The sequence below is a fragment of the Polyodon spathula genome, chromosome 12, assembly GCF_017654505.1.
Source record: "Polyodon spathula isolate WHYD16114869_AA chromosome 12, ASM1765450v1, whole genome shotgun sequence".
NCBI classification, from domain to species: domain Eukaryota; kingdom Metazoa; phylum Chordata; class Actinopteri; order Acipenseriformes; family Polyodontidae; genus Polyodon; species Polyodon spathula.
The window spans coordinates 41,082,022-41,097,467 of record NC_054545.1 but is presented as its reverse complement, the minus strand read 5'-3'; the positions used below and the strand labels follow the sequence as shown (position 1 = coordinate 41,097,467).

Genomic DNA, 15,446 nt, shown 5'->3' with positions numbered 1-15,446 from the left:
TTTTGGGACAATTTTCCTAAAACTTTTCTCAGTGGAAAGGTACCCAATGAAGCATTGCAATTTCAAGTTAAACATAGGCTCTAAAGTGTTGGGTTTTTGTTTTGTTTTTTTTTAAGAAAATTATGAGAAAAATTATTTTCTAATAGCATAGTGCCCTCTCGATGAAGGCTGTAACATGAGGTTTTTACAGATTTTTTTTAAATAAATATAGGCTAGAACCGTATCAAAACAATCAAACAAAGACCAGGCCTTTTTAGTACGGCACAGATTGCAGTCGGTACTCTGAACAAACAATTAATCTGGACAGGTCCCAATAAATTCAGATTAGCAAGTCTTACAGCAATTTTTGGATATAAAGGAGTTGGAAATTAGAAATACCTGCCAGCTGTAGTTAGCTGTGACTGCAAAGTGTTTTTAGAGGGATGCATTACATTAATAAACAGCAGTGTTATATACATTTAAGACAAATATTTTAACAAAATGACTTAACGTCTGTATGTTCTGTAATTTCTTGTAGTAATGGTTGTCTAAATGTACTATCAGTTATTTTTAGTACTACTATATACACTGTCTGGCTACTTTATACTCAACGGCATACGTTGTAATACTAAAAAGGTGTTATTGTGTCTAAGAATGATAAGTCTGGGATAGGAAACACCTGCCAACCAAGCGCCTTCTAGCCCTCTATAAAAGTATTGCTGTAAGAAACTTGCAACAGGGAGATGCAGCTTATATATATCTATATCTATACGTAATAGTTATGTGAATCAGTCAGCTCAAACAGTCCTGTCAATAGTGTGTACTATATTTGCTAAATAACCTTTTAATGATTAAACTTGACTGTGTTTCCTGTTCTGTTAACAAAAGGTTCAAATGTGATTGATTTCTCATGAAAGCCTAGAATTACAAAAGCACCACGTCATTTTTTTCACCAGCCCTCCACGCCACCACCAAAATAATGATCAAACATGCAGATACTTACATGTAAACTCGCTAAGACAGTGTAATTGATATGTATGCAGTCATTCAGGTTTGTCTGACTTCAAATGTCTTCATCCAAGTACTGTTTTTCTAAAACAACTCCAGCTTTACCAACCCTCTTGAATGTCTACACAGGCACAGTGGGCAGCCTACTCCAATGTTAATGAAACGGCTCCCAGTTGTTTTCCCCACAGTTGCATTTATGAATTTCTCATAAATCCGTTAGAATCATAGGCTTTCCACAGAAAATGAAGTGTGTTCCATAAATACTGGTTTGCATGTTTGCCTGTAACCGCCTAAACTAAACTAATGCATAGTGGTTCTTGAATCCTGATTGAAGGCTAAGGATTAGGGCCTGTACCATAAAAAGTAATTTTATTAAAAAGCAACTAATCAATTTTGGCCAAAAGAAAACATTTTCCATTGATTAAAACTTTACTGAAAACCAATCACATATGAGAAACAGCATGTACCATGTCATGGTGTATAAGCAGTACACTGAGATATTTTTTTTTTCTTTTTGATAAACTGCATACATATATCCCATCAAACATAATAATTTGCCTTCTGGACACATATTTACATAGCATTTATTCCCAAAGGCTTCTAATAAAGGTGTTGTTGTTTAGTTAAATAAAAGCAAACATTAGTATTTCACTATGAATTTGTAAGTTTTCAATAATTTATTTATACAAAAAATAGTTTGTAAAAACAGTCATCGTCACAACTACATTTCAAGCTTTTGAAAACAGCTCACAAATCTCACTTCAGACATTATCTCCACAACCATTATTATCAGAAGAAACAATTATTTAATTGGTGATAGTACCAATGCAGGTTTTGTCAAATAAACACTGGCACACTGGTCATTAAAGAGCAGATGGCTTTGTCATCTTAGCAAGCTGTAATCTTAGCTTATTCAGCTTTGTAAAGCCGTTTCTGTAACACAGTGCCGATGACTGAATAAAAATTACGTTAATGTGATGTGCTGTGCTACAGCAATCACAAACAGCCATCCTTGTATATCAAAAGCTGCTCTAGTGGTATAGCAAATGCTACCGAAGAAAGCATTCAATACTGTCTGCCGTCACTTAAAAGAACAAAGTAATTTTGCTCATGACCTCGGGCCATCATGATGTTCCCTTATCAGATTGCTGCAATCTTTTTAATTAAAAAGGAATCCACACCAAAGCGAAGGTCCTTTGTTTTAATTTTTTTTATCTGCTTCATCTCTTGTTTTTGCTGTGTCTGAGCATTTTCTTTCGTTTGAGTATCATTTCATACAGTTTCTCAAGTCCTGGTTGCAGCCCCTGTCCATCTACTGCACTGCAACCCTGCACGTGGTGCAATGTGGACGCACTCATTTCGTGCAGGGCGAGCACTTTCTCCATCTCAGTGGCTGAGAGCGGCGCAGGTAAATCCTGTTTGTTGGCCAGGACCAACACGGGAATGCCCTGGTTCTCGGAAGTCCGTGTGATTTTATGTAGTTCCACTTTAGCCTCCTCCACACGCTCAGTCTCTGTCGAGTCTACCACAAAGACAATGCCGTCCGTTCTCCGGGTGTAAGACTTCCACAGCGGTCTCAGCTTCTCCTGCCCACCCACGTCCCAGACCTGAAAAGTGATGGCGCGCGAGCTTCCAATTGCCACTTTGACTTTTTCCATGTTAAATCCTTTAGTGGGGATAGTTTTGACAAACTCCCTCAGCTTAAGTCTGTACAGCAATGACGTTTTGCCTGCCATGTCCAACCCAATGATCACAACATGCAGCGACTGGAAGTTTGGCAAAAAGGGCGTGCTGGGAGCAATCTCAGTAAGTTGGTTCCCCATGTCTGTTTAAAATGCAGAAAGCTTCTCCTTCTGAAAAGTAATGTGCCAGCCAGGATCCCTTCTGGAGAGCTTCTTAAAGGTGCATGGTGTTCACACCTACTTCAAAAGGGGGAGACTGGAGACAATCAGGTGGAGCCTGTGCATACCTTATCAAAAAACAAACAAAAGGAACCATATGGTTACAAGTTTAGAAAGGCTGAACTAATTACAATATAAATAGCCTTTAACAAGACAGTGTCGTTTTAGAGTTTAAATAGAAAATACATTTAAAAATGGGGTACATTTTTAAAATTATTTAAAAGGACACTTAATCACGTGTAAAATATTTCTTGACCATGCATACACTACACGTATGATTCTAAGCAACAAACTAACATGTACATTAAATATATAGCAGCCTACTTTTAAAATAATTCCCTTATGGCCAACATGAGGCAGACAATTTGCCATATTAAAGTGCCATATTCAGTTTACAAAACAGCAACATTGGTTTAAGCTAAATGTTCTTCTCAGACTTTATAACAGCCTACTTGCTCGGTATTCCCATAACTGATAATGTAACTTCGTTTTTCTCCAGGGCAGATTATGTGAATGCTTGCACAAACATTTGTGACAGGCACAACCGATAATAAATCTTCCACAATCCGCACCGTTGAGCATCAAAAGAGATGACATTCCCAGAATGTTTAACACCCACCCTCCCCAGTCCAATAAAAACACTCACCCTCCCCAATCAAATAAAAACAGCCCGGAGATTAAAGCTCTCACTGAGTATTAGGTTAATCCATCGGACGACCGGGTAGGAACATTTGGGTTATCCTGCCTTAAACCAGAAACCTCATCAAGCTTGGAATTAATCGAAGTCATGTGGAGTGGTAGCTTGAATTCCACTGGGTCCAAAAGTCCACCAAGTATAAACTATTTCAGATGAAAAAATACTACTGTGGGCACTCACATATCCTACAAATTTTGACTTCAGTGACGGTTAAACGCGTGTTACGCAGATCTGATTATTTCATTTTGGCCCGTTACACCCCTGTCCATTTTTTAGGGAACACACAAAAGATACAATATGGAAAACACATATTTGAAAGGACTGTGTTTTAAAATAAGTAGGATTCCAATCAGGTTTACTGTATTGGTTTTGTTGATACTGTACTATATTAACAGAAGTAGCATTTTAATTAAGAACGATATGATTCTGAATCTCAATATCATCCATCCACTTCTTGGACTCTCACGTCTCACAACGCAACCCTGTCGTGTATTACTGCCTAAATAACAGCCCCATGTGACCTGTTTTGACCAATCAGGATAGAGTAGCTATGACCAAACGTTTTGCGTCACTCTATATAATTAACTACATTTGCTTCATAAAGTCAAATGAAACCTACTGAATAATGTTACGTTAACATATTGCATTACATACCGCTTTGTAATTTTCCATATATTTAACAAAAAACTGCCAACAATTAAAAAATGTGGCATTTCAAAACCTAATATGAAATACACAACTGTGTAGTTTGTTTCATTACATTGGGTTAAATAAAATATCTAGATGGTGTTCTCAGATATTATATATATATATATATATATATATATATATATATATATATATATATATATATATATATATACACACACACACACACACACACACACACTATAATTCTAGGCGATGCGTATATCAATGCGGTAAATTGTGTGAGATGACCCAGTAAGAACTTGAATTGACTACAAACAACAAGCGCATAGTGCGGCTGTCTGTCATCACTCGGGCAAGTCGGTAAACGAACCCGAGTGGCTGTTTAACCGAATACACAAAAGGAACATATTGCCGCTATTTATTTTTCTATTCCGCGGTACACACAATGTCAACAACTGAACAGATGCTTGTTTAATTGCTTTATAGTTTAACAGAAATATCCCTAAAAGCTACACACACACACACACACACATATATATATATATATGCGCGTTATGTGGCAAACATGCACGGATTATCATTACTGCTCTTACCAATATATTGCTAAGATTTTTTTTTTTTTTTTTTTTTTTTTGAAAGAGCTGTAATTACAATTTTTTAAATTACCTTATTTACTTGTTTTGCAAAAATGCCGTTGCTGTGAAAATCCATATAACAGTAACAGATCGTCCCAAGTGATTGGTACTATACTGTATAGATACCGCTCCTTTCTCTCAGTGTCTCTCGTTTGTCGGATAGAAGTGAATTGAACACAGCATTAGAACACATCTCTTGTGACGTGTTCTACACACCTCTTAAAGGGGCCGTGTCCTCTGAAACAGACGTCTGTTTCCCCACCTTTGTCACTAAGTGTACTTGTGTGAACAGCAGGCGTTTAAACGTGCGGTGTATGTATTTTACCCTCGAAAAAGATAACAAGAAAGTGTCGTTGTCATGATATATTTTCTTAAAAGCAGCAATAAAAAGGAACACCTTGTATGTGAACGGGGATTGGAATTGCTCAACACAGGCATGTATATTTCAATATTTCATGGTATAAAAGCAGTTATAACTTCGACGACATAATATTTCACCAATGTTATAGCAATGACAAAATTGAAGTTAACTATAGCTACAAGTGAAAACTATATCTGAGCTACAAACATAGTTCAGTGTTTACTGTGGGCTTTTTATCTTGCCTTTTTTATCTTACCAACTAAAATTATGACAGCATGGTAAGAACAGTTATAAGCAACTGCAATGATGTTCTTCAAATTCTGCTTGAGTTCAGGATAGGTTTCTGGGGTAGCTGTGAGAGGTTTGCTTTACAACAGGTGGATCTCCCCAAGGTCTACATTAATCATCTACATCTCAAATTCAGTTATGTCTGTGACCTCGGCAGTGCCACTTGATGAAGGATGGTCTATTCAAGCCTTCATTCACAGTGGTTGACTTCTGGCTGGGAGTAACGATCCATCTAGTGTTGAAATTTAGAGAGAAGGTGTTGTAGCATTCTGTGGCCTGTGGCCTGTGGTCTGGACCACTCAGCGCTGTGACGTCACAGTGGTCCAGACCACTGGGACCACTCCAAATAAGTTGTTCAGGACCATTTGGACCACTCTTTAAAAGTGGTCAGAACCACTTGCTGTTAGGCTATATTATGATTTCTCCGTTTTGTTATTCCTTTTCCTTTAGGCTAATTGTTGTTGCTTTGTCTCATACTTAATGTACAGTAATATAATGAATGCAAGTGTTTATATCTAATAATAATGGGCTCGGGACCACTTCAGCAGTTGCTATTCCCTGTCCTTTGTACTGAGTGGTCCCCACACGGGGTGATCTAATAGTGTGTTTGGGGAACTGATTTTTCAGTTGTACTGTCAGAAATTATTTCTTCCATTGAGTAAATATTAGTTTTTTTAAAAACCTAACTTGGTTATGAAAGGGTCATATTTCCATCACGAAAGCTAAAAATAATAGTAATGTTTAATATAGAACTGAACGATTGGCTTTAATGGGTTTATCACTGTGACCGGGTAGCCAGGCAGTGACGTTCCCAGCCCAGATAGCTGAAGACACACAGGCAAGGTACTTGGGTGAAAGCGCGCCTGTGCACCATTTTTATTGAAACAAAAATAAAATAAAAAGGTTGACAAAATCACTGCTCCCAGAGCCAAGATAAATATTTAAACAAAAACACGTCATGGACACAAATCCAAACAAATACCGTGCTGGTCTGCCCAGCACGAGTAGCAATTGCTTGCTTTTGTTTTTGTTTTTGATTTTTCTCATGTCTTATTCTCAAGTTTCTCCTCTTGAACATCCCATCCTGAACAACAAAAGCTGCTGGCTTTTATACTGGTGACCATCTAAAAAAAATGACAAATACTCAAACAATAATTTAACAGACGGCACCAGCCACATACTCACAAGCTGTCTGCCAAGACGAGCTACTAACACCGCCTCTGCCAGACCACATTTAAACCAAACACTAACAAAAGATACTCTTTTTAAATAGACACAATAATACACTTGTTTAAAAACACAAAACAGTGCAGTATTTACAATACATTCTTTTAAATAATAATACACCAATACATTTAAAATCATAGCAATGTATTCACACATGCTTAATAAACAAACATATACTGTATCTACAAGCAGGGCTTTGCCCTGCCCCCTGTAATTATGTGCAGGGCTTTTCCTCTGCCACACCTGGCCCTAACGGCCACTTCCCTTCTTTAAGTCCCAAATGTCCCGGTCATAGTCCCGGTCCAGGAACAGGTGCATAGGTTCATGGGTGGTGGCCATGGTGGGAGGTTCTCCTCCCATGCCAACCCTAGCAGTGGCCAAGCTGACTGCAAACAAGTTGTCTCCTCCAGCCAATGCAATCCTGGCAGCGAAACCGCTGCTGGTGGACATGGTCTCCTCACCTCCCTCTCCTTCTCTGTAGCCGGCAGCTCCCTTTTCTGGGGCTCCAGAAACAGTATTTCCAGCAACAACACCACAAATCCCCAGGCGGTGGCGCGCAGGCATCCCCAGGCGGTGCAGGCTGGTGCAGTGCAGGACACGGTAGGAGCAGTCCCTCAGGAGGCAATCGATAGGTGTAGACCCTCGGGAGGCAATGGCAGCTGTGAACCCTCAGAAAGCAAAGGCAGGTGCAGACCCTTGGAAAGTAGTTCTATCTCCTCTGGTGGTGGCTGCAGGAACAGCAGGTAATCTTCCCCTGCAGGGGGGAAGGGGGCACCGCACAATTGGCCAAGCACTTTCCACGCAGGGTAGTGGTTAGGTTGGCTGTGGAGTCCTTGGCTCACCACACACCAGCAACCCCTGTAGCTGGCTGGGCACCTGCGGGCTGGCCCGTATGCAATTCAGAACTGTGTGGTCCTCCGACGCTGTAAGTTCTGGACATGGTTGCACGGCAGGCTTGCAGAGTGAAAAAAGCAGACGGCTGATGGCTTTTTCAGAGCATGTGAGTGCTCGTCTTCATCTCTCCCAAGTTAGTTCGAGGCTTGCAGCGGTGAACCAGGTTGAATAATAATGGGGAGAAAATTGGAAAATGAATGAAAATAATCGTTAAAAATGTTTTTACATTTAACAAATTACCAGGGCAGCTGTTAAATGTAACTCCATGGAGGCAAGATGACATTCAAAATTTGCGCAAATTGCATTTTCACTTAAAGGTGTAACTTTCTGGAATTCATTACCAGATGACATTAAAAGGTACTCATGAATTTAAAGATTTCACTTCTAAACTAAAAGTATGGTTAAAACAAAAATAAATCTGTGATCACCAATTGTAAATATTATTTTCTGAGATTGGCACTTTAGTATGTTATTCAAAGATCGAAGCTCAGCATTGTAAGCTGTAAAGTGTATTGTGGAATGACTGTTTGGCCCAGGATCTCGCCTTCTGGACTGATAGATTTGTGTTTAAAATGAAATAACAACAGTTTCTAATACAACATATTATCTATTATTTAATAATAGGTGTTAAGTTTAATTCCCAATTTACAAAGACGTGGCAAACTCTCACCACAGTTGTCATTTAAAATTTGTAATTGCCGCGGATATTTATATTTGGTTTTCTTTGTACAAATATTGGAAGGTGAGCCTGGACTATATAGGTTGAGGAACCAATAAGATTAGGTTACTGTATTTCAAATACAATGCTACCTTGATGTAAGCTCTGTCATAACATTTATAATCATAATTTTCAATACTGTAACTGCACTAACAGTATCTGCCAATATACATTAAAATAGTGGGAATTGTAGGGAATGAAATTTAAGTAATGAAAGTTAATTGAGTGACTGTTCCTAGTCAGGATGCCTAATGTACACTACTGCCTCCTGGTGGATATGTTGATAACTATTTCCCCTTCTACACCTGATTCAAACTAGGTCTCTACATTAAACCACTGGCCCTCAGTCTCCTAAAATGTATTATTACAATCAGACCTCCTTTGCTAAGCTTGAACCACGATGTTCTGTAGAACAGAAGAACAAAATGCAACTGTTGGTTTTACTTTTTTTTTTTTATTATAAAATCAAACCATTTAAACAACCCAAAGCACACAAGAGAAAGGTTATTGATAACAACAGTGATAACTGCTGTTAGCTTTACAATCTTTACAAGCAGCTCCCAGAGAACCTCAAATAAATACCCCCTAACAACCTGACACTAAAATACTATAGTGGCTTTCTGGGTTAAGAAGCAAACCGTGTAGTAGTGCCATGGATGGCTATTGGAGAAGCAGAGCGATCCTCTTGTGGTTTTCTAACTGTTCCATATTGTGTGGCACATGTGCTTGTCAGAAAACAGCAGGTAAAAGTGTTGTGTAGTTGGGTAATTAGCTAATGAGGTATTCACAATGTGTTATATGACATGTGAAATCTTTCTGCATTTTACATTCTTCAGCGCTTATTCCCAATCGCGCTCTTAAAGAGTAAGTAGATCACAAAACTGAAGTAAACCTGTTTTCAAACTGGAAGATTCCCAGATGATGCTGGCTACTTAAAAAAAAGTTATTTAAATAGGAAAGACTAAGTCAAAAATAGCTGTAATTAGAGGCTGCATTGACTGTTCTCTGAGACAAACAACTCCATCACTAATATAAAATGCTCCTTTTGGATTGTTATCTCCTCGTTAACTTAATGTGCCTGTAGTTATTACAGGTTTCCAACTGTTTTTACTCATTTGAAAAGTACAGGCACACAATTCTCACAAATGAATGTGAGCGCCATAGAAAATATAGAAAAGTCACTAATGTTTTAAAACAATGTTAAAGTGTGCCTATTTCATGTCTTATGGCAACCGACCCTATTCTCTTTGGCCTAATACTTTCACTAATGCTTCTGGATTAATGAAATATTATAGGAAATATTATTATACAGAGCAGATACAATGCTTCATTCACCATCACCCATGGACTGTCTATCTCTCGTTCCTTGCCATGGCGCGTGTTGCTTGCTGTCTCTGTCAATGAAGGAGCCATACCATGTTTTAATGCAAACATTCCTTCATTATTGCTGTCACTTCTGATCTGCAGAGTTGTCTGGTTGGTAGATGACATCATGGGGAAAACCTCAGTAATTCAGTGCAGAAAAAGCATCTAGAATACCTTGCCATGGCAAGGTATCAGCTTAGATATATATGATATGGGGGTAAAGCTGGGCAGCCTTCATTCTGTATCAATCTTGTTTGCTGGGCTGGGGAAGCTCGTAGAAGAGGTCTAGCCAATAAATTAAACAACACTCACTCCAAAAGATAACAGTCGTTGAGCTGTACTTGTGTAGAGTATTCTGTGAGAATGGAAAAAGCTCACGATTTTATAACCATTACTTTACAGGTTGAATAAATCCTATTCTTTGTAGCACCGTGTCTACATTAGTAGCTACTCTGTGCTTTATAAAAGCTTCCTGTCGTGCCGGCTCAGCATGCTGGAGATGCAGTAAGGAATGATGGCCACAGTGGCCAGCGGCACAGCTGTGCTCTTACAGAAAGTCAGCAGGTAAAACAAGGCTTCTATTTTGGTGGGGGGTTTGAAGGAGTCGAAGAGATGGAGCACCACCAGCGAGGCAGCAATACAGCCTAGCCTGAAGGGGGCGCTGTGGCCCTGCTTCCCTCGGCAACTCTCCATGTAGAGCGAGGAGTTGAGGGCGAGCCCCAGTCCAAAGAGGGTGCCCAGGTTGCGGAGCAGGCTGGCAAAGGGTGTGGTGTCCATGTGGACCCACTCGGCTCGGACGCACCACCTCTTGGCTTTCTCCAGCGTCCAGAGCAGGTCCACTCCCAGGGCACTGAGGAGCAGATAGAAACCCAGAGCGAAGCAGAACAGGAACAGGGTGGAGTGCAAGTACTTCTTCAGGCTTGCGCCATAGATCCACTCGATGTGGCTGAAAGCTTCAGCTACGAGCATACCTGTTAATAAGAGCATAGTGACAGTCAAACATGCTTTATTTTTGTGCTTGTAAAATGTGCTGGATTCATAACAATGGAGACCATAATCCTACAGCATTGCTTCAGCACACATGGGGGTAATGTGAGTTTTCTCAACTATCTTTGCCTTTTTTCTCAACATCTCATGCCATTATTTTAAAGCCAGGTTGATAAATTAGGATTCAAGTGCAATGTTACAGTAAAGCACTGTAGACAACCTTCAAGCAAGAATTTTCTATGAAGGGCACATTGTCAGCTATTAATTCTTGTGTACTTTGAATACCAAATGCCAAAACTAAAAAGGCAAACTGACCTATGATTACCCCTGTGATGACCTGGTGTGGGAAGTGGGCGGCCAGGAAGATCCTGGACAGACAGACACAGAGCTGGACACCCCAGAATGCTGACCACAGCACAGCACGCACACACCTGAGACAACATGGGACACAGATAGCATTTAGAGACAGTACAGTACAGTACAGCATAATCTACATGTAGTAATCTACTAACATATCTGTGGTTACAAAGTAATACACTTTAAAAACCACAGATGTAAATACTGTAATTACAAAATCTGCTTGCAGCTGCCATAACTTTACAGTGATATTAAGGTGTTACTACTGTGATGTAAAAAGTACAATTTATATTTGCTAAAATGAGAATATGGCCTTTGAATGTATTCTTTAATAACTTCTCATTGATTCCAGAGAAATTCGTTTAGAGAAAAACCCCTGTTGTGTTGGGCAGCCAGACTTAAGTAGATTATAAATTGAAAGAACTCGTTTTGATCTGTTTTACAAAAGACCCCTCTGTGAAGAGCAATCAGATGTGACTTTGTTAAACAAATTCAAATCTTTATAAGATTAAGTACCAAGCTTCAAACAGATTTGGTTTACACCTTGTATCTTGAAACTGATAACAGGACCATGTAAAGTTCTTGCCAGATTTGGTGTCTGAAGGAATGTGAATGCTATACGATTCCAATCCAATCAAAATGGTGTCATACTTCCATCTAGTGGACGATCAAGATGTTTCAATTTGGAATTCAACTAACATTGTTTTAAATGGGAAAATATATTAACTGATATAAAAAAGAGTCTTGTGAAATCGTAACTTTACAAACATTGAAAATATAATGCATTAAAAACCTTACTTAAATCACTAAAAATTAAGTAATTTGTCATTATGGAAGTGGATTAAAATCTAATTAGTTCATTGGAATGATAATTATTGTACGTGTGTGATTTATTTTGGTACTGCATTGTGTGAATTTATAACTTAGGAAAAGTTGTTTCACAAAAGAGTATTTTTAATTAAATATATTTAATTCTTTAGATCTTTAGATTCTTTAGATTTACAAAGATCTAAAGATAATGGCCTACTTTTTAGACAATTACTTTTTAGTTGTCTGACCATTCATTCAAAATTTGTATTTTCATACTACAACAACATCTCTTAAACCTGAGTCCCCTGGCATGTTTAAGCACTATAAGTCAAGACATTTGTAAACTTAGTTTTCCATTGTAACTTATGATTGAGTGTTTGAAGATTTCGATAATCGATAAACAATCTTGAAATTTGAAGAGACCTTACCAGTTTTTGATTGTGTTTGAGGGCTTGTTTTTGTGAAGCACAATGGTTAGAATGGAGGTGACCATGACGTAGTAAACACCAGCTGCACCCATGGCGTGACCAGAGGGACTGCCTGCAATACAACAAGCACATGTTTAAGATACTGCACTGGTAGAAGGTTCAGATACTGATACAGTAGCTAATGAACAGCAGCACTACTTGCCTAACTGCTCTTCAGTATAAGGGATCAATACAATACACATGCATAACTAGGAACACTTCACTGGGCATATTCAAAAGTTATCTTTGATTGCTGTACTGATCTGCAGTCTAGTAATAATGTACACAAGGAACATAAGAAAGGTTACAAACGAGAGGAGGCCATTCGGCCCATCTTGCTCGGTGGTTGTTAGTAGCTTATTGATCCCAGAATCTCATCAAGCAGCTTCTTGATGGATCCCAGGGTGTCAGCTTCAATAACATTATCAGGGAGTTGGTTCCAGACTCCCACAATTCTCTGTGTAGAAAAAGTGCCCATTTTCTGTTCTGAATGCCCCTTTATCTAATCTCCATTTGTGACCCCTGGTCCTTGTTTCATCATTTTCAAGTTGAAAAAGTCCCTTGGGTCGACATTGTCAATACCTTTTAGAATTTGGAATACTTGAATCTTTGTTTAAGACTGAATAGATTCCATTATTTTAGCCTGTCTGCATACGACATGCTTTTTAAAGAATAAAATGTACTGTTATTATTTAAGGAATAATAATGTACTGTTAGTAATAAGGGATTATATAATAGAATAACAGCTTTCTACTCATTGACCACAAGGGGACATTTCATTAGTGGGTTTTTTTTGTCTGTTGTTTTTAATGCTCACCTGGTCCGGTTTCACAGGTGACTGGGAACTGCTCAATGTGAGGCACTGAAGTGTTGCTGTAGTAGGGGGTCTCATGAACCCACCAGTAGGGCCTCTGTCCAAAAAGAATCCTGTCAAGAAACAAACAGGGAGAACGGAAACGTTAGAAAATAGACAGAAGGGGAAACGTTCTGATATTTTTACTCCCAAGTGTCAACAGCATCATTTTGTTCTAAAAAGTGAAAAACACTTGAGGATATAGTCTGTGTTTTCATGAATAAATGTCTATCTTGGAATAATTATAGTATTTTGTTAAAGAACCTGTGTTAATGTGCTATGTTTAGGAGCTGCAAAATTAAGGACATACAAAGACAGCTACTTGAATTTCGGTTTTATTTGTACTGGAAGTGGAGATATATCTCAGCCACAGTGTGTAATTTGTGCACAAGTACTGTCCAATGAATGTTTAAAACCCTCCAAATTACAGAGACATTTAATTACCAAGCATGAAATATATAAAAACAAACAACATTCATTTTTTGGAACAAAAGTCTAAGGAACTGCTTGGTACTAAAGCCGTAATGAAATCCACATCTACCGCAGTTAAAAAGCTTGTAGTGCATTGTACATAGTGGTGCAGAAAAGTTGATAATCTGTGTGCCTTTGAAATTGTAAAGGAAAGCAGAAGGCCAAGGAACTGGTAAACATATAAATGTTAAATGACACTGTCAAACGACAGATCGCTTTTATGTCAGAAGAACTGATCAGCTGTGTGACAATGATTTTGCTACACAACTCGATGAATCCACAAGCATTTCTAAAATGCCCCATTTACTTGCCTATGTTCGGTATGTGTGGAATAAGGGAATAAAGGAAGACTTTTTGTTTTGCAAGGAGCTCAAGACAACAACAAGGTCAGACGATAATTTAATGATTTTATGACGTCACTGATGGAGCCTCATCAATGACTGGAAAGCATTCTGGTGTTGTGCAAAAAATAAAAGCCGTTGGACCTCGTGCTATTTGGACATTGTAATCATTCAAACAGCCCCTATGCAATTACTTTATAAATGGAACTGATAATAGAGTGTTAGAGTAGACAAAGGAAAGAATTGACACAGTGACTTCTTCCTCACCACCAGAGAGAAAGGATGGTACTTTTTAGAGCAGAAATATGCAAGGAAGCTCACATAGCTGGATTAATGTTCAGCCCCTCCATTGATTATATTATACTGTATCCCATTTAAGTGTTGATAATATGTACAGGGTATAATTTAAGACTCCCTTTGCGTAGCAGTTCGAGCTATTCTAAGTTTACCTGTGATCTTTAATATTAAGTAACCTGTAGAAATGGGATGTAGTGTGATTAATCAACTTCAAATGTGCCTAATTAAGCTAGCTGAAATAAAATTAAGCTTAAATGCCTCAAACTCTGTTGAAATGGAAGTATTAGATGTATCTAGTTTATTGTTTTCTATTAGTGTATTTATGATCTACTTTAACAGAAAGGTTTAATTTAAAAGCAATTCATCATTCAGGTAAAGGCGTCCAAGTCTCTCAGTGGTGGCATCTCCACTACTTACCACTTGAAGACCAGGTTGAGCCAGTCCCCAATGACGGCCACCCAGATGAGTTTGACTCCCACCGACTCGCTCAAGTGGAACCAAATGGGGAAGAAGACGAAGAATGTGTTTCTGAGGTCTGCGGCGAAGGAGACGAACAGGAACCAGCTCTGGGAGTCTCTGTAGTGGGTTTGGAGGTACTGCACCATGCTCACTCCAGAGCTGTGGAGCAAGTCCATGCCAATGTCCATCCTTTTCAGTAGACTGTTTCCGTGAGATATGAACTGTGTGCATGTAAGGGTTGTCTGAGTCCCCAACTGCACTGTGCAAGCACTGCTATCCCTATACAGTTATATACTGTCTGGACCACAGGTGCAGTGCATGAACACGTATTGCTCTTTGGACTTGAGAACTTGAGCCAGTGTGGTTGAACGGAAAGTTACATCAGAAGGACTGACACAAACATGTTTTTAGAAGAGAACAGAAAAACACCTCAGTCCACAAACAGCAGACCCAGCCCTTATCGAATTAACCCATTGCTGGCACTGGGATATATCAAACTCTCTTGTGGAAATACAATATGGGGTAGATTCCTAATGCAATTTACTCCAAATAGTCATTAGTGCACATTTTTGAAAAAGAAAAAGAGCATCAAACATGATATAAACAAACCAGCCATATGATTTATTCGCTTGTCTTAAGTTGTTCCTCATTTGAATTTTATTTGGTGTTTTTTTCATTCA

At 38.8% G+C, this 15,446-nt stretch overlaps 2 protein-coding genes across 3 annotated transcripts; both read right to left on the bottom strand.

The window, feature by feature from the left end:
* Positions 1-1,328: 1,328 nt before the first annotated feature.
* Positions 1,329-5,048, bottom strand: arl4d (ADP-ribosylation factor-like 4D). Of its 2 annotated transcripts, none has more exons than XM_041266856.1 (2): positions 4,903-5,048; positions 1,329-2,956 (listed from the first exon to the last, which is right to left on the bottom strand). In XM_041266856.1, the coding sequence occupies exon 2, from the start codon at positions 2,808-2,810 to the stop codon at positions 2,208-2,210; it is 603 nt and encodes a 200-aa protein (XP_041122790.1). In that variant the 5' UTR covers positions 2,811-2,956; positions 4,903-5,048; the 3' UTR covers positions 1,329-2,207. The 2 variants fall into 2 exon arrangements, with proteins under 2 accessions (XP_041122790.1, XP_041122791.1); XM_041266857.1 differs by lacking the exon at positions 4,903-5,048 and adding an exon at positions 3,535-4,194.
* Positions 5,049-8,793: 3,745 nt separating this feature from the next.
* LOC121324720 (glucose-6-phosphatase catalytic subunit 1-like) lies at positions 8,794-15,048 on the bottom strand. The gene is made up of 5 exons (XM_041266855.1): positions 14,725-15,048; positions 13,163-13,272; positions 12,307-12,418; positions 11,027-11,142; positions 8,794-10,695 (listed from the first exon to the last, which is right to left on the bottom strand). Exons 1-5 carry the CDS (start codon positions 14,952-14,954, stop codon positions 10,184-10,186), a joined length of 1,080 nt encoding a protein of 359 aa, XP_041122789.1. The 5' UTR covers positions 14,955-15,048; the 3' UTR covers positions 8,794-10,183.
* Positions 15,049-15,446: the final 398 nt, after the last annotated feature.

Bases quoted from the DNA above. Each gene is read 5' to 3' on its own strand.
- arl4d (XM_041266856.1), bottom strand. From the start codon at position 2,810: ATGGGGAACCAACTTACTGAGATTGCTCCCAGCACGCCCTTTTTGCCA.
- LOC121324720 (XM_041266855.1), bottom strand. From the start codon at position 14,954: ATGGACATTGGCATGGACTTGCTCCACAGCTCTGGAGTGAGCATGGTG. The intron at 13,273-14,724 runs GTAAGTAGTGGA...GTTTCTTGACAG, and splicing joins CTCAACCTGGTCTTCAAGTG to GATTCTTTTTGGACAGAGGC. The intron at 12,419-13,162 runs GTGAGCATTAAA...GTTGTATTGCAG, and splicing joins CACCTGTGAAACCGGACCAG to GCAGTCCCTCTGGTCACGCC.